We start from the raw sequence: 25,702 nt of genomic DNA, 5'->3' as shown, positions 1-25,702 counted from the left end.
AAATGGGAAAAAGACCTTGACCTAGTACCTTATAAAATGCGTTTCAAATCCCAAAAATCTGTGACAGTACTGAGAGGAATGTTTATTAGACAAATGAGAAATAAAAAATATAGAACAGAAAACAGACTGCATTTACATCAGAACAGAAAGCATGACTGGCATGTCATGAAGGACAGAGCCACTATCAGGTCCTGAACACACATCTGTAATCCGGTGCCTATTGAGAAAGCCAGCGTAGGAGTGTGGCATGGGAGAAACACACAATGTACTTCCTTTAATTTAATAGCCCCCCTAAAGCTCCCATGAGGTGTTCTTCTTATCTTTGCAAAGTTCCTAGAACAGATAGATGTTTGTCTTTTTGTGCCCTCTTTCTTACTTTTACTCATTCTTCTACAACAAAGCTACCTCAAAACTGCTATCAACTGCCTTTTAATTATCAGCTCTTAGTCTTTTGTTATGTTTCTGCTTTTACTAATGCTCTCTCGAATTTGATCTTTAAACTCTCTTTTCCCTGGACTACCAAGACTGCTCACATGGTTATTCCTCTTCCCCTCTGATTACTTCTTGTGGGCTCCTCTTTCTCTGCCATCTCTCAAGTGTTGATTCTGCCCTAGTCTTCATTTCTCCACCACAGACCTTTTTGCCCTTTGGCCAGAGTTGCCTCAGTATATATATCTAGGTTTCACTTCTCCTCTGAACTCCACCCCTTATTTCCATTTGCTTCCCAGACAGCTTCACCCAGATATTTCATAGATCCCTTTGTCTAAAGCTTAATTCATTATCTTACCAACTTTCCCACCTGCTCTGTTCCTTAGCAAGCCATCATTCACCTAGTCATCAAAGCTAGAAAAACTGCGATTGGAACCCATCGTCTCTGCACAAGTTGGTTGTTGACCAACAAACCTGTCTCTGATTCTATCTCTGAAGAATATCTTGAATGTGTCTCTTTCTCTTCAGTCCTATGGCTACCAGTGATCCTCCCCTTCTCCCACTTGGCTCACAGTAGCTTCTACAAATCTCAACCACTGCGCTGTTGTGGAAATGAAGGCTCCTGTGCTACATTTTCTGATTTTTCAAGAGAAGCTGAAAATCCGGATTTTCATGTAAACTTCCCCAGTCTTTAAAATGTTTGTAACTGCTCTTAGAACATTTTACACCACCACGTGCACTTCGGTAGGCCACTAGTTGGTGATCTTAGATTTAAATATAAGAATAAGATATTATGAGAAAATGATCATATAAGCGATTTATTTTTCCTTTTGGCATAGGGAAAGCCTTTATATCAGAACATCAAAACAAAACATGAATTTGACTAAATAAAGTGGGGAATACTTTGACAAAACAAAAAATACTCTAAACAAAATTATAAAATAGAAATGATAAGATGGGAAGACATATTTTCAGATAAAAGATTAATACATTATAAAATCATGCATATGAAACTAGGGGAAGAAAACAAACTTTTAAAAGCTATACACCCTAATAGAAATGAACAAATAGATGTAGAAATACAAATAAACTATAAACATCTAAAACAGTTTGTCCTTACTTGGAGTAAAAAAATGGAAATACATAAGCAGTGAGTTATGACTGCTAACCTGTTAGGGAGGTAGAGATTGATATTACTCAATGTTGGTGTGAATATGGGGAACTGGACATGACATTATACTGTTGGTAAGAACATGAATTAGGGTTATTGTTTTTGTATTTTTTTTTTCTGGAATAGGATGTGGCAATATTGTATCAGTCAGGGTGGCAAATTAGGACAGAAGGAAACAGATCCAGCATAAGAAAAATCAGAGTTTAAGGAGATCAGTAAAAAAGGCATTGGAGGCAGGAATCGAAAGAGACTGACAACTTTCCACAGTTGTTAAAAGATGTATTCTCTGGTTTAAGAAAGCTCAACAGATCCCAGCAAAATAAAAATTTTTAAAAAGATCCTAAACACATGTAGTAAACTGCCAGAAGAAAATGGCAGATCATCTTAAAAAAAAAAAATCAATTAACAATATGAATGAAGCCAAAACACTGGAATTATTTCTTCAAGGTGCTGAGAAAAAATAATTGTCAACCTAGAATTCTATATTCTGTGAAATTGCTTTTCAAGATTGAAGGTGAAATAAAGGCATTTCAGATTATAGAAAGCTAGAAAAGTTTGCTAGTCACCAAACTTCATTGAAGAGCTTCCAAAGGATGTTCTCCAGGAAGCAGGACATGCTCCCAAAAAAGAGGACTGAAAGTCAGGCAGTGGTGAACGAAGAACAAGATAAGCATGTAGATGCCGCTAAACAAAAATGAATAACTTGCAGGATTTATAAAAACTAGACAAAGCCCTAACTGGTTTGGCTCAGGGGATAGAGCATCGGCCTGGGAACTGAAGGGTCCCAGGTTCAATTCTGGTCAAGGGCATGTACCTTGGTTGCAGGCACATACCCAGTAGGGAGTGTGCAGGAGGCTGATCGATGTTTCTCTCTCATCGATGTTTCTAACTCTCTATCCCTCTCCCTTCCTCTCTGTAAAAAATCAATAAAACATATTAAAAAAATAAACAAACAAAAAATAGATAAAACTAAAATCCTGGAAAGCATTAGCTGATATGTAGTGGGGCCAGGGTATATAAAATAGAGTTAAAGCATTCTTAGTTCTTGACTTTTTTGCAGGGGGATAAAAATGTAGACTAACTTGTAACTTCTTAGGTTAAATATGAATGTTCAAAGTTATAGTGTAGCCCAGCCAGCTTAGCTCAGTGGTTAAGCGTCGGCTTATGAACTAGAAGGTTGTGGTTTGATACCAGTCAGGGAACATTCCCGGTTTGTGGGCTCGATCCCCAGTGTGGGGCGTGCAGGAGGCAGCTGATCAATGATTCTCATCATTGATGTTTCTGTCCCTCTTTCCCTCTCCCTTCCTCTCTGAAATTAATAAAAATATATATATTTTTAAAAAGTTATAGTGTAAGCACTGCAAGAATAGGAAGAGATGATAAAAATTTCAGAGTAGAAGAGGGAAATGGAATGAAGGAAGGAAAAACAAATCAACCCAAATGATGGCAATAAAAGATATAAAAAATAAAAATAGAAAATGAAACAACAAAATAAGTACTAAATATTAACCCAGATTTATTGATAATCACAGACAAATATTAAGACTAGATTGTTAAAAAAAATTTTTTTCATAAAAATCTCTTTTTACATCCTAAAATGTAAGACCTAAGAAAGGTCAAAAGTGAACAGAAGAAAAAGGGTTTATCAGATAAATACTACTGAAAAGAAAGCTAGAGCAGATACATTAGCATCAATTAAAAAATCGCAAGGGAGAGAACATTACTAAAGATAAAGATGACCACTGAATATTTATTGAAGGTTCAATTCATTGAAGATATAACAATTCTAAACCTATATACAAGTAATAAAATTTCTAAAAATATCATGCAAAATGGATAAAACTAAAGAGAAATTGATAAATCTACCATTATAAAGGGAGATTTCAACCCATTCTCATTAATTGATCAAGCAGATAAAAAAGATATAGATTTGATCAAAACAAATCATAATCTTGAACCAATGAACATATTTTGAACACTGAACTCAACCACAGAATGCCCATTTTTATCAAACTTAGAATTTTTATGAAACTAGACCACATTAGATTGTTAATTTAAGCAAGCTTCAAAAAAAATTTAAAAATATGACCAGACAGACAGATCACATTCTCTGACCACAATAAAATTAACTTAGAAATTAATACTAAAGAGGTACTTTTGGAAATTAAAAAGCATATTTGTATACAACATATGGAAATCTTAATTGAAATCAGAAAATATTTAAAACAGAATGATAATTGCAAGACTACTTTCCAAAACTTGCAGGGCATACCTACATGGGGCATTTTGTAACCTTCAAATGCTTATAATATAAAAGAGGAATGGCTTAAAATGAATGAATTAAGAATCTAGCTTAAGAAGTTAGATAAAGAACAAGTGAATAAACTTAAAGAAAATAGAGGAGAGAAAAAAAAGGATGTAAATACATTAGTTATATAGAAAATATATAATAGAAAGGATTCTTTTATTTAACCAAAATGTCATTCTTTGAAATAAATGTTTAAGTAGAAAACAGATTAAGATCAAGGGGGAGGCCCTAGCTGGTTTGTCTCAGTGGATAAAGCATCGGCCTGTGAACTGAAGGGTCCCAGGTTCGATTCCAGGCACATGCCTGTGTTGGTTGCAGGCTCCATCCCCTGTGGCGGGCATGCAGGAGGTAGCCAATCAGTGATTCTCTCTCATCATTGATGTTTCTATATCTCTCTCTCTCTCCCTCTCCTTTCCTCTCTGAAATCAATAAAAATATATTTTTAAAAAAAGATCAATGGGGAGGAGGAGGAGGTGAAGAGAATTATTAGAAATTGAAATACTAACAGTGAAACAGATGTAATGTCAATGGAAATTAAAACACTAATAAAACCTATTATAAACACTTTATGCTAATAAATTTGAAAACTTAGGTGCAAAGGAAAAATTCATAGAAAAGTATAAACAAAATTGAGTTAAGAATAAATAGAACACCTGAATCGAACCTGTTAAAGAACTTAGACCACTGCTTAAGAAAGTATCAGGTCCAGATAGTTTACCAGATGAATTCTCCCAAAATTTAAAAACTAGGTAATTCCAGTTTTAAACACTTGAATAAGAGTTAACACCTCCAGCTTATTTTATGAGGTGATACAGCTTGACACTAAAACAAGATAAGGTCAATAAAAGAGGAAAATTACAAGTCAATCTCATTCAAACATAAAAGCAGAAATCCAAAACTAAATATTAACAGACCAAATTTGGCAATGTAGAAAAAAGAATATGACATCATGAAAATTTGGTTCAGCATTAGAAAGCTTATTAGTAGTATTTATAACTTTAATAAATTAAAGGATAACAATAACAATTTCACTAGATGCAGAGAAAACAGCCACCATTTATAATAATAAAAGCGTACTATGAAAATTGACTGAATGGCCGAACAGCGGAATGACTATCTGGACGACCTTCCAGACGAAGGCAGGGCTGCGAGGGCCAAGACAGCAGTGGGGCAGCTGCTAGGGCCAAGGCAGCCAGGGCTGCCAGGGCCTACTTTTGCATGAATTTCGTGCATTGGGCCTCTGGTTTATAATAAAAATCCTTAGAAAATTAGAACTGAGTCTACAAAAAAACCTACAGCAAATGTTGTTCTAAGTCAAGGGTCCTCAAACTTTTTAAACAGGGGGCCAGTTCACTGTCCCTCAGACCATTGGAGGGCCGAACTGTAGTTTAAAAAAAAACTATGAACAAATTCCTGTGCACACTGCACATATCTTATTTTGAAGTAAAAAAACAAAATGGAAGCAAATACAGTATTTGTATTTGCATGCGGCCCGCGGGCTATAGTTGGAGGACCCCTGTTCTAAGTGGTGAAACATTAAAAGTCTTTCTTTTATAATCCAGAGCACCACAAAGACAATACTCAACACTTACTGCAGGTTCAGCTCAAACAGGGGAAAAAATACAAGTGAAAAAAATTAGAAATGAAGAAAAGAGATATTTAGAGGGTAATTGATTGTATATGTAGAAAAGTCTATATATATAGATCATATATATATGTATGTGTATATATATATATATATATATATATATACACACACACACACACACACACACACACACACATATACACTAAATAGTGTTTAGTAGGTTTTCTAGCTACAGGTTAACATACAGAAGTAAAGTGCAACAACAGACAATTGGAAAATGTAATTTTTAGGAGCTAAACATACAATGGCAAAAAGAAAAATTAGGAAGTAAACATAATAAACTTAAAATATGCATGGGCTTTATATAGAAAAAAGTTAAACTTTTTTGAAAGACATTTTAAAAGTTCATAAGAATAATTGGAAGATTTACTCTATTAAATGTTGTCTCATTATCATAAAGATGTTTGTTTTTCTCTAAGTTAATCTATAGATTCATTGGCTTTCTAATCAAACTTCCAATAGGGTTTTACCCTGCAACTTGACAAGCTAATACCAAAAGCTATGTTAAAGGATAATTCCAAGTACTGATGAAGATGAGAAGCAGTGCTGGGGATTATGAGAGAAGCTCACACATTTATACAATTTGATATTAAGATTCATTATCAGTAAAGCTCAGGTCATTAACACAGTATGTGCTGACTGATAAGTCTGGAATAAAATAGCTCAAAGAGGCCTGTATGTGACAGAACTGACATTGCGGCTTCTGGGGACCTTCTATGAATATTCAATTGGTTATTCATTTGGGAAAGAATAAATTCTGTACATAAAGTCAATGCTCATAACATTGGGGCTTCTTAAAAATTAGGTTTTAAAGCAGCATTATGTGACTCCATTTTTTGTAAAAAGAAATAATATGTGTGATTATATATCTTGAGCAAAGATCTGGAGGATATCAAAAGTGCAGGTGACAAAGTGACCATCTCTAGGTGGTTGGATTGTTGATAATTTAACTTTCTCTTTATACCTTTTTGTTTTTGTCTGATTTTTTTGTACATTTCTTTTAATTAGAAAAAGAACATTTTTTATTTTGAATTTCTCTCCATAACTATTTTTACTTGCTTGTTTTTCTAAATTAATTTTAGAATTATTTTTTGGCAACTTCCAGACTACCTCCTCTCACACACAAAAAAAATCCCATTTCATTGTGATTTTGATTGGAATTGTCTAGTAAATAATAGTCACCTGGTACATGTTTGTTAAATAAATGTAGGAACAAGTCACATCTTTATAACAGTTTGCTATTGTAAGCAAGAACATGGTATGTTACTTAATTTTTCAAGTCCTATTATTATTAATGTAAGTTTTCTGATTTTTAAAAAATATAGATCTCACACATATACATAATTAATATTTTCTAAAATAGCATATAATCTTTCCATATCTCTCTGTCAAACCCTTGACTGTGTATCTTTATTGTCAGGTTTTAGAAGTGTCAGAAAGATGATTAAATGTAGGCTTACGCATAAAAGAAACAGATTTACATGTTCTGTGTAGTAAGGTTAAGGACCTGGGTTTACATGATTAGATTGAAACTGATTACCTATCTTCAAGCGTTTGGTAGTGGCCAATTTTCCTTTAGCTCTGCCTAGGACAAAACACAAGAAAATGAACTTCAACTGTACTGAGAGAAATTTAGGTTAAAGATTGCAAACTGGCAGCGCAGCCCTCAGAAATATTTTATTTGGACTGCACAGTATATTTTTAAAATTTGAATTCATTGCTAATTTAAAATCTGGGAGGTTTCACATAAAAATTTAGATTTGCAACTTTTCTGGAAAGGCCCCAAATCTGGTACCCTATGCCGTAGTTTTCAATCAGCTGATGGCTAGAGTTCAAGAAGCACCAGATGTGTACTTTCTCCAGTTTTTCTAGTCAGGACACAGCCTTTTCCTGTTACCCCTGAAGCATTTAAGCTTGCACCTCAATTCAGATGGTAAAGGAAAAAGTGAGTTGCACATGGGTAGGTGTGGCATCTTCTCATTTGACATTTTAGTGTTGCTTTTAAAAAGGTGGTTTACAGTGTGGAAGGGTGTGGAGGGAAGTAGAAGAGGGTAAAGGGGTCAGATACATAGTAATGGAAGAAGACTTGGCTTTGGGTGGTGAACACATAATGCATTATTCAGATGATGTATCATAGAATTGTACACTGCAAACTTATATAATCTTATTAACCATTGTCATCCCCAATGAATTTAATGACATTAAAAAACCAGAGGCCTGGTGCACGAAATTTGTGCAATTGGGGAGAAGGGCCTCAGCCCCGCCTGTGCCTTCTCACAGTCCAGGAGCCCTTGGGGGATGTCTGACTGCTGGCTTAGGCCCACTCCCCTAATCCGTCAGTCGGACATCCTTAGCACTGCCATGGAGGCGGGAGAGGCTCCTGCAAGCACAGCTGTGCTCGCCAGCCGTGAGCCCAGCTTCTGGCTGAGCAGCGCTCCCCCTGTGGGAGTGCACTGACCACCAGGGGGCAGCTCCTGCATTAAGTGTCTGCCCCCTGGTGGTCAGTGTGCATCATAGCGACCAGTTGTTCTGCCGTTTGGTCAATTTGCATATTAGACTTTTATTATATAGAATATGCATGCTTTAAATATGGTCTTGGCTCACAAGTGGGAAGTGGACTAGATGATTTCTCAAAGATCTTTCTTGTGCTGTGATTCTGTGATCCTGTTAGAATAGTCAGTGTTTCCTGAAGCCTTTTTCACTGCACACGATTAGATAATCTAGGAGTTAGAATGAACCCCTGCAAGACAGGGAGGCCACCGGGGGTTTCACCAAACTTCCTCATCTTAGGCACAGGAAGTTTGAAAGCTGTTGCAGAGGAGCCTGCTTGAACAGCCAGCAGTTCAAAAAAACAGCTACCTCATGTACAAGGTTTAATTAAAAATCTGTTCCTTTTATGCATAGTTATTTAAAAATGAGTGAAGGATTTTGGAGAGAATTTTGAATTTTATAATTACACAATATTATGCCCATCATTATGCATGGTCTGACAGAGTTATGATAGTGGGAACCATCATTTTGAATATCAGTTCATCTGTGCTTGCCTATGATCCAAGCATGGTTTTTATATTTAATGTTAAGGGCATTTTTTTACAAACAAAAAAGTAGGAAAGTGATATGGGAAAGAAATCTGAAGTGATAATTTCTGAATTTGTTTTATTCTAATTTTTGTCTTCCTGAGAAGCTTTCTCATTCTGTGTTAACATTCTGTGATGGATCCTATAGATAACTAGAGGTCCAGTGCATGAAAATTCATGCACTGGAGTGGGGGTCCCTCAGCCCGGCTTGCTCCCTCTCACAGTTCAGGAGCCCTCAGGGGCAGGAGGTGACCTGTGATCAGGGGAAGGTAATACCCCATCACACCTCTGTTGCTGCCACTGCTGGCAGTGCCTCGGCCGGCCCTGGTTACCTGAGTATTGGGCGGCCCTGGGCAGCTGGGCAGCCGCCATCCGAGGCTTGCCTGCACCTTGGGCTGGCCCTGGGAAGCTAGGGGGCTGAGGGGACTGGGGGATTCTGGAGGCAGCCACGCGCCTGCCGCCCTGGCGGGGCTGAGGGGACTGGGCACTGCCATCTTGTGGTTGTGGGCACCGCCATCTTTGAGGGCATGGCAGTCAACTAGCATATTCCCTCCTTATTGGCTATGGGCGCCGTCATCTTTGAGGGCGGGGCAGTCAATTAGTATATTCCCTCCTTATTGGCTGTGGGCGCCGCCATATTTGCGATGGCATGAGGGTCAATTAGCATATCCCCTCTTTATTAGATAGGATAAGATTAATAGCACATGTGGTCAGTGGTATTACATACAAATTCAGTGAGGTGAAAGGCAGAAAATGTGTTTTTCTGAGTAAATTTGGCCTCAATTAATTATTTTGTTTACATTTTTTTTTTCATGGAGTTAACCAGTTTGCCCCATTTGTTTTGGCATCAAATAGACATAGCTTTATTGTGACTCAGAGTCCAGTACTGTCCTTATTTAAGGACATGAAATGCCCTCTCAAGGGAACCTTTTTGGAATCTTTGACTGTTTTGGGTAATAAGTGAAATTTTTAGGCCAGGACCAAATAGTCCACTTAGCCACCCAAATTGTTTCCCAGTTGTGGCCTTATACTGGGATCCTGTGTGTGTATTCTTAAACTTATGACAGGACTCTTGTTTTTTGGTTCCCACAGAACAACTCCCCTTCAACCCTACCATCACCAGCAATGGTGAAGGTCATACTTGGGCCTATATATGTTTCAAAAGGCCCCATCAAGGCTTTTTCAAAAGTTCTGCATCACACTTAGCCTTCTTTACTTTCTAAACTTTTCGTTTCTTTACCCTTGGCCTCCTGATAAGGATGGGTATAACTCTCCTAGTGGACACAGTTTTAAAACTACTGAGTTATAACTTCATTTTTTTCTGACCAAAATAGCTTTAAAACACTCATATTCTTCATCTTTTAAATATTTTATATGTTCCTGGTAAATATCAGCTCCTTCCATCCTACCTTCTTATTAAATTTCACCCACGTCTTCAGATGGAGAATGAGAACTGACTCAGGATCTCAGACTGCACACAGTCACAGTCTGAACCTACTGGCACGCAGTACCGAGCTGCTTCCAGGTCAGCACCCAGTCATCTGATTATCACCAACTAGCCTTTCTTAAAACAAGTATGAGACCACTACCCAACCTGCTTAGGTAGAGCTTACCTTTGCTAAAAATTTAAGTATCTGTGAACTTAAGATCTGATTCTGTGTTCCAGACTTTGAATTTTAACTATAGCTTCAGTCTAAACCTGCCATTTCCTACAGCAATTAAAGAAGCAAGTCTTTGAAATTAACAAATGGCTGGCCTTCAAAAAGAGCAGGCAGGTTGAAAATTTGTATTTAGGCAACTGAGATTAAAAATATACATTCTAATCCTGATTTGGGGTGGGGAGGGGTCATTTAGCTTCTTGAAAAAAAAGAAAAAAACAGGGAGAGGGAAGTTATTCTACATTACATGAGGTGTAAAACACATAACCAAATGCACTGCATGGTCTTTCGTTTGATCTTAGTTCAGGAGAAAAATCAGCAATATACATTTTGGGGATAGTTTGAGAAATTTGAATATGGATTAGTTATTTGATTGAGCAATCATGTCATGCTCAGTTGTGATTACAGTATTTTGATGATGTAGGAGAATGTCCTTCCTGTTTGGAAGTCTGTGCTTCCATATTTAGGAATACAGTCATGATGTCTGATTTTCTTGAAGTGGCTGATCAAATATGTTTATGAAATATAACAAAATATTATCCATTATTGGGTTTATATAGTGAATTTTAGAGTGGTCTTGGCACTATTTTTCTGCCTTTCTGGATGTTTGAAGTTTTTCATCATTGTGAATGATGATACTGATGATGCCGTCACCTCAGGGAGAGAAGTACTGTGGGACACAGTGGGTCTTCTTGAGCCTGCCTGTGGTTGGGAAAATCGCCACGTGGTGGTGGGGTGAAACCCACTGTGAAGTGTGCTCACCTGCCAGGCCACGTGGAGGCATTTGCCCAGGTTCCCTGTGAATGGTCTCCTTATAGCCATGGGAGAGGGCTTTCCACCATACCACAACGCCCTGGGCAGCCGTGGGGAGGCTCAGGCCTCCTTGGCCATAAGTCCCCTGGAAAACAAGTGAAGCTGGATAGTTTTACAGCAAAATCGCCATGTTGGACATTTTCTCTCAGTGTCTTGGGATTATGAAATATAACAACCCCCAAAATGACTAGTCCCTTAAAATGTATTGTTCATTGGAGCACAGTATGACTTAAAACTAATCTACTGCCTTGCTAAGCCAGGATGGAATTTGTTCAACTTGAACTTGACTTCTTTTGCTATTATTGTTTTTACCTTTCTATTCATAGGCTCTGAATTTTTCATAAAGCCATTTTGAAGTCATTTATTTTAGAATATGAAATAAAATATCGGCAGAACTCCGATTTGCCCTTACATATGAACCACCCTTTCTTCCTTTCATGCATATTACTGACTCCCCCCTCCTCTCTTTTTTTCTTGGAGATTAATGTTCTTTGGTAAATAACGAGGTGAGCCAGAAGAAAGTTAATGTTGGCCCTAGCCGGTTTGGCTCAATAGATAGAGCATCAGCCTGTAGACCAAAGTGTCCCAGGTTCGATTCCTGTCAAGGGCACGTACTTCGGTTGCAGGCTCATCCCTGGCCCTGGTCAGGTCTCCTGGAGGAGGCAGCCAATCGATGTGGTTCTCTCACATAAATGTTTCTCTCTGTCTTTCTCTCTCTCTTCCACTCTCTCTAAAAGATTAACGGAAACATATCCTCGGGTGAGGATTAACAACAACAACAAAAAGATACTGCCAATAAAATTTTAATTTATTAAAAGAAAAAAAAGAAACTTAATGTGGTAACAGGTTCTTTTGGGCTTCTTGGTGGGTTGGAAGATTGTAGAAAGGTAGAGAGAAGCAGCTCTTTACAAAACATGGAATACAGGAGGCATAGGGACTTTGGGGGCTGCTTAGAGGCAGGGGAGAGGATGGACTCTTGCTTGTACTGGACATCTTGTGACATTAGCAGTGCAGGAATATAAATTCTTTCTAGAAATACGTAGACCTGAAGATTCCTGGAGGAAATCTTCCACAGCAAAGCTGTGCTCCCTCTAACCCCAATCTCTTCTGTGTCTAAAGGCAGTCTTTTCAGATTTAGGAGGACCACAATAACTAGCAAGAAAGGAGGTGTACTTAAATATGATTTACAAGTGCCTTAAAATCTTGGAATACCATTATCAAGGTGTTTTCAAATGAAAAGTCTATCATTTTTTATTTTCATTTTGCTCCATCCCCCGCCCATCATACCAGCCTCACAATCTCCTACTAACAGGAGATCTGTGCCTTTAGAATACCAATATAGCAAGCTGGGAGCTGGTGCCCCTAGAAGGAAAGCAAAGGGCCTCCTGGATTCTTTGCCAAGTTGCTATTTAGCTTTAAAAAATAGTGGAACTTTACTTCATCCCTGGGTCAGAACAAAATCTCAGTGGCCTACTGAACTCTGCGCTGTTGTTTTTATTAAAGAGCAAAGGTAAGATTATCGACACTATCACTGCCTGTTATCTATGGATAAATGAAGTACATCTCCCTGAGGATTCCATTTCAGTCTGTTTCATCGGCAGTGATTTATCTTTGTTTTTATATCAAAACAAGAGGTCCAGTGCATGAATTTGTGTACAGTGGTGGTGGGGAGGAGGGACTATGGGAGGTTGGTCAGCAGGGGAGGGACCGCAGGAGGTTGGCTGCCAACCCTGAGGAGGGAGCTGGCCCTCGGCCCCCCTGAGAAAGGGGCCGCATCTGCCGCCACCCACCCCTAGTTCCCTGTCCCAGCCTGGGCCTGAAGGCCCTGGAGGGATTGGGAGAGGAGACGACGCCGGGTGGCATGGAAGGAACGGATGCTGCATGCCCTGCCACTGCATGTTTCTCCACCAACCCCCCTCGCCACCACCATCCCGGGGAAGGGAGAGGACAGGAGCAATACAAACCCTAGTGTTTAGGGCTGACCCAAAAGCAGGTAGCCTATGAATGGTTTAGCACCAGGGGCCGATGGGGGCCAGCCAGCCAGGGAGAGGGGCCACGGGAGGTTGACTGTGAGAGTGCACTGACCATTGGGGAAGGTCCTGTGTTGCGCGTCTGCCCTCTGGTGGTCAGTGCGTGTCACAGCGACTGGTTGACCGGTCGTTCTGTTGAGTCATAACAGTCGCTTAGGCTTTTATATATATATATATTTATTTGCCATAAGAACTGGCACAAGGACCTATTGTGTTTAATCTCTCTTTAAGTTTCTCTTTAAACAATAAACTTTCCTATGGCCATGGGAATTTGGAGTAAGCAAGTGCAAAAATTATTTTACATGTTAAACTTGCCATTTCTCTTGTAGGAACCACTAGGCAGCGTTTTCCATGGAACCCAAACCAAGGGGCCAGTTTAGGAATGATTCCTTTTAACATAATCCTATCCTGAGGGAGGGGAGTATAGGGTAAAGGGTTTTCATAAATTCAGTTCTGCTAGTAATTCCAGTAATAAATCACTTAGTTCCAATTTGCCTTATACTGCTTTATTGTTCTATAGGGAAGGTGTCATGTTGGAACTTTATTGTTCAGCTGACCAAGTAAGATTTAGTTATCACTCAAGAGGTATCTCCAGATACCAGGCTTCCTGAACTCAGAGCTGTAGCTTTTATAGTCACCTTTAAATTTAGCCTCTTCCTAATAATAATATTTATTGCTAGAGATTTTGTACAGAGAATATTTTTTAAATTTCAAACATGTCATCTAAATCTTAATCACTGAGAACTATAAGCATTAAGTATGACCTGCCAACAAAGGCAGAATGACTTGGGTATTGCTTTTCATATATATATATATATATATATATATATATATATATATATATATACACACACACACACACACACACTCACACACACACATATACATACATACATGTATATACATATATACATACACATACATACACACATATACATACGTATGCATACACACACACACACACTTCAACAGGTTACTTTTATTTATTTATTTTTAATTTTTTATTGTTTAAAGTATTACATATGTCTCCTTTTCCCCCCATTGACCTCTTCCCAGCCACTGCCACCCCCAAGCACATGCCCTTACCCCCCTAGTGTCTATGTCCATTGGTTATGCTTATATGCATGCATAAAGTCCTTTGGTTGATCTCTTACCCTCCCTCTCTCTCCCCAGCCTCCCCTCTGAGATTTGATAGTCTGTTCAATGCATCTATGTTTCCAGATCTATTTTTGTTCATCAGTTTATATTCAGTATATTCCACATATGAGTGAGGTCATGTGGTATTTATATTTCTCTGACTGGCTTATTTTGCTTAGCATAATGCTCTCCATGTCCATCTATGCTGTTGCGAATGGTAAGAGTTCTTTCTTTTTTACAGCAGCATAGTATTCCATTGTGTAGATGTACTACAGTTTTTTAATCCACTCATCTGCTGATGCGCACTTAGGCTGTTTCCAAATCTTAGCTATTGTAAATTGTGCTGCTATGAACATAGGGGTGCATGGTATTGTGTGTTTGCTTGCTTGTTTGTTTTTTATTCAGTTCTTTGGAAGATTCACATAATAGATTATTATTATTATCATTATCTGAGGACATGTTCATTGATTTTTAGAGCGAGAGGGAGAGGGGGAGAGAGAGAGAAAGAGAGAGTCAGACAGACATGGAGAGAGAGAGAAACATCAACCAGCCACCTCCCTTATGTGCCCTGACTGGGGATTAAAGCCACAACCTGGGTATGTGCCCTGACTGGAAATCAAACCTGTAGCCTTCTGGTGTACAGGACAACACTCCAACAAACTGAGTTACCTGGCCAGGACTAGATCACTATGTTTTAAATCACTTTAAAGTTTTCAATATGTGTGAATCCCAAATTGTAAAGGACTTCTCTCCTGCAGTATTCCTCCCCTCAGTAGTAGGACAAATAAACAGATATGGTGGTCACTTCCACTTTCTCAGTGACCTGAGGAATGAGGTATTTGCATATTTTGGCAGGTTAAGCAGAGGAAACATATGATCAAAATGTAATCTGCTTGAAGTGTGTTAGGAAAAAATTCATCTCAGTTAATTTGAAGATTATCCTATCATAGATGTCACTACTATTTTGCAATCCCTGTGACTAAAGCAATTGTGCTGTCAGAACCTTACTTACGTAGACAGAACATCAAGTCTGTGGTCGCTGGTGTTCTGGATCTTTCTGCAGGAGTGCTAGAAGGCTACCAAATGTAAAAGTGGAAACTTCTTTGTGTTCTTTATTATATACAAGTTATTTCAACACATTCAGAGTCATGGACTTTGGAGAAGTTGATGGTCTTAGAGACTACCTCTTGCAACTCCTGGCTTCTCCAATTTTGTGGATAAAATGCTGTCTCTGAGGTTGTTTTAGAACTTGAGGCCTCTTACCCCTCTTTGGCAGGCCTTTCATTTCTGGATCTTCCACCAAGTATTCCACCATGTGAACGGGAACATTTTTATTTAATTTCAGTAAAGTCATCGAATAGAGTAGCTTATAACTGGAGGGGGGCTGGCAGGTGAGGGAAGGATGGAGGAAAGGGAGGGAGGGAGGGAGGGAGGGAGGGAGGGAGGGAGGGAGGGAGGGAGGGAGGGAAGGAAGGAAGGAATCTGCTTGTATTTTCTGTGTGTGCATCACCTGAAATTCTGTTGCCACCCTATAAGAAAAAGGGCAATATCTCCATCTTCATAGATGGGATGAACTCCTTTGGACCAGGCTTCTTTCACTTAACATTATGCTTGTGGGATTTTTCTGATATGGCCTGTATTTGTCGCTCATTCATTTTTAGGGACAGTGTAGTATTTCACTGTGTGCTTATCTCCCCCCCCCCCCCGCCTTCTTTTTTACTAAAAACTTCTATTGATTGATATGCACATTGGTTCCAGATTGAAACTATTATAAAAAGTGCTATTATGAACACCTGTATGCTTAAGTTCTGCTGAAGATATTCAAGCAGATTTTGAAAGTGGCTGTACCAATTTGTACTTCTTTCAACAGGGTATGTGAAATCTAGTTTGCCCATATTTCTGCCTGTACTTGATGCTCTTAGTCTTTTTCATTTAGGTAATTCTGATGAATTAAAGAATTTCCTCTTTTTTTTTTGGCTCACATTTTTTTCATCTCATTCTACTAGTATATAAATGCTTTGCTGTACTTGATTTAGAATAACTTATTTACAGCCAAATATACACATTTTCAAATAGGTATTAAATAATTGTTTTTGTGAGCTCATAAATAATGAGTTTCAGAAGGTGGCCAAGATCTATGTACTAACTCAGCCTGAATTAATGACCCCATGTGAAGGGCCTGGTTTTTAGGCCTCTGTGTCAGACCTCCTTGTTTATTCCATTTTACAGATGAAGTGACTGAGCCACTTCAGGGACTAGGGACCATCCCAGGTGCTATGGACAGGCCTCCTAGAAGAGCCAAGATTGTAATGTTCACTCCTTTCTCTCAAGTGAGGTTCTTTGTTGATTCTTGTACTCTTTCATTTGCCAAATAATTTTTGAATACATACTGGATGGCAGGCACTGGACTTGGCCCAGGGGACTCAGTGCAAACAAGCTTCTAACCTAATGACGTCCTCTTTCACTTTACAGGTTATGGCTTTCAGATCACAGCCTATTTCCTCAAGAGAGGGATACGCCTTCGCTGCTTTGGGGGCTCACAGAGTCCTGGTAAGAAACTGATTTCTTGGGTTGTCAGACATTTTGCACAGTTAGCTTGCCTTTGAGAGGGGAGAAAATTAAGGAATGGGGATCCCTACCTACTTCGTTGTCTTTATGAAATTGAAGTACTAAGTAAGAGTATTTCCAAAATTTGTGATTATTTCTTTTTCCGTTTTCACTGTTGATTGCCTGCCTGAGGACAGTGAGCCGGGCCACACTGCACTGTGCTTTCCTGCTGCATCTCAGCACTTTCATTGAGCTTCCAGAATGACTCACAGGCAGTCAAACTATGAATCACTTCATCATTGTCTGTGCATACCAAGGCCCTGGGATATGGAGCAAGTGTGTGCACGAGAAAATGCTTTCCCAGCCTTTTCTAGGTGTGTGACCAGGCCAGCTTCCCCCTCATTTTCCCCAAGTCAAGATGTCCACTGAGGAAATGATGTCAAACTCATCCAGCCAACAACAATAAAGTCAGATGCTAACGACCATTCTCCAAGTTGATCTGAGCATTGGAAAGAAAATCTAGTTCAACTTCCATGCATGATTTTAGTATATAAGCTATGAAACAGGGACTTTAAAAATTAACTATATGGAGGTTTGCTCTTGGAATCTTCACAATTATCTGTAATTTCTCAACTTTAAGTCTCACTTGACTATATTACTCTCTTACTCAATTCTCTTAGTAAAATATGCCAGTTAACCTGTATCTGTTAAATGCAGCCTAGCTCCCCTTCATGGTGGGGATGACTGTTGCCTAAATCTTTATTTAAATATTAAAGTAATGAAAATCTCAAATATGACCTAATTAGAGTAAAGGGATATAGAAATTGCTTTCTGTTTGCACAACACCCGGCACCAAAATGTTCGAATCTGCATTCTATCCTTCTTATTTTTCAGAGGAAGAAAGGGAAGAACAGAATAGAGGAATTATTTGATAGAATGATTAACTTTGAATTCTGGTTGGGATCCACTAATAATTGATATAACTAATCATTTTGAATTTTAATTCTGATTCTCCAACAAGTTGTATTTCAGTGTTATGATATTGGGGAGAGAGAGAGTGCCAAATAATGCATTTTATGACTCAGCTTCCCTTTCCATAAAGTGGGGAACCAGACATTTACCGCTTATCTCAATAGGATATTTTAAGAATTAATGAATAAATACTAACTGCTTTGCTAATTTTGGTTTTCTGGCTTTTCAAAGCCCATTCCTGGTCACCTGGCCACATATGATATCCATGAGGGGTCAAAGTATGCCCAGAAATGGAGGTTTCTATATGAGCAAGACTAATGGGAGTAAGAACAGAACTACAGGTTAGGTCCCATCAATGAAGGGTTTTGAATATTTTTATAGTATGTGGTGGCACTAAGGAACCATGATAAGGGTTTGAGCATAGTAAGTGGAGCTGCTTTTTAAAACTGTCCATCTGCTTGCACTTAGTAGAATAAATTGGAATAGGGAAGAGTAGCCACCAAGGAGACAGCAGTGGTCCAGGTGAGAGGTAAAGAGAGAGCTGTTACTAGAACAGTGGTTCTCAACCTTGGCTGCGCATTAGAATCACCTGGGAATCTTTTTAAAATCCTGATTTCTGGGCCTCATCCTCCGGAAATTCTGTTTCTTTGTTATGGGGTGGGGCCACAACATTAGTAACAAAGAAACAGAATTTCTGGAGGATGAGGCCCAGAAATCAGGATTTTAAAAAGATTCCCAGGTGATTCTAATGTGCAGCCAAGGTTGAGAACCACTGCTCTAGAGCTTTGTGCTTGCCCCATCCTACGGATGGCAAACATAGAAGGGTGGGGAGGGGACACCTGTGACTCATACATATATGCTTATTGCTGTAACTTACAAATCTGGGATCACCTATTCCTGTGTTTATAGGTTTTTGATGCCTTTAGTAATTTGGTTTTCTTCATTTTATACAGAACTTCGTGTATTTCCTGACAGATTTGTGGTCTGTGTAAGTCAGCTTGCATTCAGTTGTGATCTTTCAAGGCAGAATGAGGAATTGGTATGTATGAAAAAATTCTATAAGCAAATCTGCTTAAATATTGAATTAAAGAATTTTTTCTTGTTGTCATTTGGCTATTGATTACTTAATGTATGTTTTAAGGGGCATAACATTAAGTGCTCAATATGTCCTACCTGTTGTGCATGATATTATTAAGACCGCTTGAAAATTTAATTTGATCAGCAGTATTTTTTCCATATCAATTTTAAATGAGAAAGCAACATTTTATAAAAACTGTGATGGTGCTTAGGATAGTATTTAAATGAAATAAAACAAAGTCTTTAAATGAAATGAAGCAAAATCCACATGTTTCCACTGGAAGCTTTCATTGGGGTCAGTGGCTTTTGAATTCTATTCCGTGGTGAATCACTGACATTTTCATGAGAACCAGTACTTTTCCCCAGTGTGTTATTTCTTAGCTGATAGGGTTCATTTTCTTCCTCTTTCTCATGCTAAGTCTTAAGCTCCATCACATCCTGTTACTCTTTCATTGGAGCTCTCTATTCAGACAAGTAGATTCAGAAAATGCTGGTAATATTGCACTGGAGAGTGTCTCCTTGTGTGTGTACATCCAGTCTATCTGAACTTACTTCTATACAAACTTTTTCATATTTTTGGACATACTAGTATGCCATAAAACTATAACAAAGAGATGAAAAAAAGTCTAGCAGACATTAAACCTGGGTATGAAGTATATGACATGATTATGCTTCTAAAATAATTTATAGGAATATTAATTTACCTGTTATGTTTATTTCTAATCCATTTGAAATTTGGCCCATGTGGTCTAAAACAACCTCTTATCTCATCTTAAATACTTAGGGAGAGTGTTTTAGAGGCAATAAGGGTAAATGGAAATCCAGAAAAAGTAAAGGGCAGAGAACGCATATTTAAATGTAGATGCCTTCATTTGGAGCAAATATGCCCATCAGAAAAGCCAACATGACCCTAATTTCCTCATATATCAATAAAACTCTATACATATTAAATTAATTAAATAAAGCAAATTTGGTGAAAAGTATTAAAATTTTATTCTTTGAAATATTTTTAGAATTTTAATTTCTTAGTAAATTAATAAATGCTAAAATAGTAATGCTATTGGCAAACAAGTATATTATAATATAACTTAACTAACTCCAAGCAATGAAGAAATTGACCTGTGGTTTAAGAAAACAGTTAAGTGTACTAGAAAGTATCATTGCTTTCAGATAGGATACAGAATAAATGAGATCTTGTATGATATGTGATTTTGATACTTAAATTATAAAGGTTGAATTAAAACATCTCAGTACAACTGAAATACTATCTTCCTTAGGGGCACTGATATTTATACAGTTGTAAGTTTTCTACAGCTGCTGTCATTTAAGTCGTGTAAACTTAAGGCAGTGGTTCTCAACCTTGGCTGCGCATTAGAATCACCTGGGAATCTTTTTAAAATCCTGATTTCTGGGCCTCATCCTCCGGAAATTCTGTTTCTTTGTTATGGGGTGGGGCCACAACATTAGTAACAAAGAAACAGAATTTCCAGAGGACGAGGCCCAGAAATCAGGATTTTAAAAAGATTCCCAGGTGATTCTAATGTGCAGCCAAGGTTGAGAACCACTGTCTTAAGGACTTCTTAAATGTTAAGAATTTTCATTCTTACAAGTTGACTAGTCTGAGTCTTTTACCTGAGCCAGTACAGTTCTTATTTATCTTCAGAATGTTTTGACATCTAGTGATAATACTATCAGAGTCCACCAAGTTAGCTTATAAGAAATGTGCCATTGACATCATGAGGATCTTCCACATCTTCCACTGTTTTGAGTAATTCTCTTAGATGTGGTTAGGCTCTGTCTCTTTAGCTGCCCTTTCTTCCCACCTCTGACCGTGCCTTCACACACTTTCCCATCCACACCCACACAAGTCAACTAAGCCTGATGCAGCTCCATCCCTGGACACAGGCCCTGTGCACCTGTGCTTGGCCTGCTCACCTGTACGTTCTCCCTCCTCACAGACCTCCAGTCTACCACCTTTCAAGCTTGTGCCCTACAAACAATAAAATGTCCAGGTCGAGCGGAGTGCCTCTCTCCCACAGATGGCCCATCAAACCAACCACAAAGCAGTCCTTCCACCACACTTGTCTTGGAGCTCTGTCTTCATTGATATTTGACCTCTGAGAGCCCTCCTGTCCCAGCTATTTAAGGGTCAATAAATAGCCCTTCCCTCCCAGAATTGCCTTCTGCGCAGAGGTGGCATGCCTACTCCCTTATATAGTTCAGATGCCCAAAGCTAGTGATGCCCTGCTCTCTCTCTCCTGCGAGTATTCTCTCAACTTCCATTTTCTATAGAGCTTTGAAATCTTTTATCAGTTTACATTGCTGTTTGCCACAGGGCAGGATCCACCTCATTTTCTCTTGGTAGTTATTCTCAAGGAACATCTGACTGGGCGAGGCCTGGGGGATTGGCTTCCTAAGGAGCCTAATTGGAGATACTTCTTTGGCAATAAGCTTCAGTTACTTTCCTGTAACTGCTTACTGAACTCTCTCTTCCCAGCCACAGGAGGCCTGAGCCAGTACCGAGCAGCAGCCTGCGCTCCTTACTCATGCCGTAGCCTTGAGTCGCAGATTCCCTTTCCTTCGTCTTTTCTTCTGTCCTTTTTGGTCCTCGGTGTCTAAGTGACAGTTGGTGAGGAAATCTGGGGGAGCCTATTCAGAACTGCTGTGCGCAAGGAAGCCAGCTGCACATCGCTCCTCATTCTTAAAAAGGCGGCTGCACAAAAGAACCGCTGTTGCAGACGAAGCAGTACAAAGGGAGTGATCCCCCTCTTTGGAGGGACGGGTGCAGAATGAGCACAGCCATGCTGCCCCCTGACCCCCGCAGCTCCAGGGAGGTCTGTTCCCCGCTGTCCACTGAGGGACGTTGGTGCAGGGAGCTACCTCATGTTGCAATAGCTCCGCACCGCGTACTCTTGTGCCAGGGATGTGGGAATTGTGATGTGTACTTTGGGAAGAAAGGGCATTATTATGAGATGAGTCATTGTATTTTTCTTACTACAGTTTCTCATAAGAAATCTTGAAGCTCTTGTAGGTTCAATTTTTGACCTATCGCTAGAAATGGAGCTGGGGAGTCATTTCGGGAGTTTGTACCTTAGTTTTTTTTCCCCCCTCGCCTTCTTTCCCTTAGAAATATGAAGAGCATGAAATAGAATTTTGTATTGCACTTCACTTTATTTCATTCCAACAGTATTCTCTTTCATATTGACAAACCCAAGTCCCTGTGTAGAAACTTCTTTCTCAGATGTAAAGCCCAGGAGCCTTTGGGAAATTCAAAATTATTTATTATTTTCATTACTTTTCTATTAAAGTAAATAACCAATAATAACCAAAGCAATAACTTTATAAAGTAATAAATTTATTGTCAAATAACCACAAGTTATTTCTATATGTATATATCTGGAACATTTCAGGTTCAGCATAAAGCTACTGTCTCACAGAGCATTGCGTACAGCCACTCCTAATCTCCTGAGACCCTTCCCATCTGCTCTTACCATCACCTTTTATATAATTTGGTGAAAAGTGGCTCTACACTAGGAGCTCTGGTGGGCCCTGGGGCAACTAAGAAAAATAAGAAAGTGCTCTTACCCTCAAGGAGCTTACAGTTTGGCAGATCAAGGGCACTGAAGGTTATCCTCGTGACCTAAAAATGTAATTCAAACAGAGCCTCAGGATCCTACTGAACCAGGAAGGATATCCATTCTGAACCTCCCTGGTACAGTTGGATCCTGTCTGCCTTTTGGAAGCAAAGTCCAAAATTCTAAGTTACTTTCTTACTTTTAAACCTAAGCTGTAAGAGTCTGATTCTCCTGGAAATTTAAAAAGTGACATTTAGTACTAGTGCTATCTAAAAGTGAGTCTGTACATAAGATATTTAGGTTCATATGTGTTGTGCCCAATCTGTGAGAATAACGGTCCAGATTGTGCAGACGTACCGCAGCCACACAGCCCTGTGTCCTCGCTGTAGCATCACGTCGGTGAGATTACCGGCACGTCCTGACAGGCACTAAATTGAACACTTCTCCTAAGTCACACAACTTTTTAACACTAAAGAACTCTCCTTCTAGTTTATGAGTATATAATTGAAATGAAAAGGAGACTAAAGCAGCAATAAACTGCCCTGGCCTGGGTTGTTTTTAGCTTGGCTTTCGTGTTCTTCAGCTGTGCGTAATTGAGCCTCTGTGGGCCTTAGCCCCCTTCTCAGTCAAGGGGGGGGTGTCCGATTACCTCAAAAATCCTTTCTCACACCGAATTTCTGTCAGAGGAAGCAATGAACATGTTGCTGAATAAAACCCATAAAATTATTTTGCACAAAAGAGAACGTTCCTTGTAGCTTAAAAAACCATGATGAAAAGAAAATCGGAGTAGGGTTATATTTTATCTTAGGAAAGACAAATAGAAATTACAAATAAGTAGAAATTTTAGTCTTTAAGTTTTTAGAATACAAGAAATAAAATACCACTTTGACTATGCACTAACTTATGCACCCCAATGAGAGAATTACTTAACTTTCATACGACAAATTTTGCTTAAGTATAAATCAGATCATTCAAGAAAAGAACTTTTTTGTATTAAAAAATTAAGTAGTGTATTTTTTCCAGGTTATATATATATATATATATATATATATATATATATAGTCTTTGTAAGATTCCATTCTTCTCATCTTATTGTATTTCCTAAACAATACGGTGGTAAATTACATGGGAGCCATAAACAGGAGCTGCCTGTAGCACTAAGAAATGTTCCTTGAGTGGGAAGAGGCAGTTTCCATATTTCACATTCCCCATAGTGTTTTGAATTTAGTTTTTTACTTAATAACTGCTTACCAAAATTGTACATGTTAATTGTGTGAAAGTGTTTAGACTCCCAATATATACAAAGACAGTAAAAATTGTCCACAACTCCCAATCCAAAGATAGCCTCTGTCAGTGATCTGTTCTGTACCCCTCCATACTTCATACTTGATTACTGAGGTCAGTGTGTATTTAATTCAGATAGGACCTCTGCACTGTGAATTCTCTTTGTGTCCATTTTTCTATTAGTATTTTTGTATTTTACAAACTCCTTATTGTATAAAAACTTCTTACATTGCAAGGAAAGTAACTTTTAGTGAGTTTAAAATTTACCCTTCATGACATTGCTGTGTGGTAGGTGTCTATGTCCTCAATTTTATGTTTTCCACAATGATGACTGCCTTAGATGATCTTGGTGTCTTGTGTTTTGTTTTGTTTTAATTGGATAAATGTTTACTAATATTTTCTTCGGGTAATTTTATGAAATTTAGTTTGTGATGCGAGCTCCTTTTTATTCTGCATATTGACCAGGATTGTACTAATTATGGTTTTCAGGTTCAGGGGAATAGGCGTGCTCTGTCTGCCGGTGCACATGGGGCCTCAGTGTTGGGACACACATGACAAGGGGCTTCTCTAGACACAAGGCTCCTTTTGCCCCCGTAGCAACAGGACTAAACTGAGGCTCTCCATCTTGCCCGCTGCCTCCCTGTGCTGTGTAACGTTCCCTTTTTCAGTCAGCTGAGGCCCGTGCTCAGGGTCAGAACACACTGTTAACAAGTAGTTATGGAACGGATTAGGGCCACACCCCAGAAGGGCCTGTAGATGGGCAGTTTTCCTCGAATAGGGATGGAACTGTCACCCACCGGCCCTTGTGTGGACGCACAGGTGGATGATCTTAATGAAATGCTGGTGATGGAGACGAAATTGTTCTTGGTTGGCTTGGTCTGTCTAGAACATTTTTTCTAGGCTATGACAGAGAAGATAAGAAAAAGGTTTTCTCAGATGAAGTCACTTTTTTAAAGATGAACTATCCTTTGCTTATATTGTTACAGTCACCTAAGGTTTTGTTCTTTTTAAATAATAAAATTCTCCTAAATGCTAAGCCAATGGTATTTCTAAATGAGATGGTTCATGTCGTCTCCTCTAGGGCTCCACAGAAACCTGCCCTTTGCTGAGTTGGAATAGGATAGAATGTATCCGAGCCCTTTAACCCTTCGTGCTTTTCTCCCCATAATGTACCTTTACTTATGCAGAGACCTCTAATCTCCCTTTGGTGACCACTTAGTTGATAGATCAAATTAGGAAAACCACTGTGGGGAATAGAACAAGTGGAAATGGGATCAGACTTCAAAGTAAAAGACCTGCTTTGACCACTGCCTCTGCTCTCACCCACGGGATGACAAATCGTTTGGCTTCTGGGAGCACCAGTCCCCTGACTTGTTAAGCAAAGGTAAAAGTGATGCCTTCCCAGCTTTTTCTAAGGATCAAGTGAGATAATGAATATAAAAATGTCTTATAAACTCGAAAGCACTTATGCAGTATTAATTATCATCATCACCATTTCCATTATCTCCTAAGAGGAGTTAACTTAAATGCCATTAATACCAGATTAGCAGATTGCTATTTCTCCCTGCTAGAAATGATAAAAATACCTAATAATATTCATTTGTACATATTTTACCAAGAGGCTCAGCACCTTCATTTTTTGTCTCCACTTGCCAGCTCAGGTTCATTTTGCAGCTATAAAAACGGAAGTACCAAAAAGTTAAATGATAAAACTCTATTTAGCCAGCAAGTAAGTGATGGAATGCATTCATCCAGGGGGATATATTAAGAGCATAAACACATGACTTTCAGTGAGAACTCCGTTAACTAACACCCAGAGAAGGGGGCAGAATAGAGACCGCCCAGCTACAATGCCTTTTATTTCCAGAGGCTGCCAGTGGACTCACACTGAGGTATGGTTATGGAGGAAGGACCCACGAACTTCTCTAAGGTACATAGGAATTTGGAGACAGCAGGCTTCTCAGGCCCGAATTCCT

General features: G+C 38.9%; 1 protein-coding gene across 1 annotated transcript in view; it reads left to right on the top strand.

Annotated features, from left to right (window-relative positions):
* The window catches only part of SLX4IP (SLX4 interacting protein), a 188,803-nt gene that overhangs the window by 149,114 nt on the left and 13,987 nt on the right, over positions 1-25,702 (top strand). The window contains exons 5-6 of the mRNA XM_081096785.1: positions 16,744-16,821; positions 18,744-18,829. Of these exons, the coding sequence (XP_080952911.1) occupies positions 16,744-16,821; positions 18,744-18,829 (164 nt within the window). The remainder of the gene's footprint in view (positions 1-16,743; positions 16,822-18,743; positions 18,830-25,702) is intronic.

Source organism: Myotis nattereri (genome assembly GCF_964212035.1).
Source record: "Myotis nattereri genome assembly, chromosome: 8".
Classification (NCBI taxonomy): Eukaryota; Metazoa; Chordata; class Mammalia; order Chiroptera; family Vespertilionidae; genus Myotis; species Myotis nattereri.
Note: the sequence above shows the minus strand (reverse complement) of the source record. Positions and strands in the feature narration are given on the sequence as shown.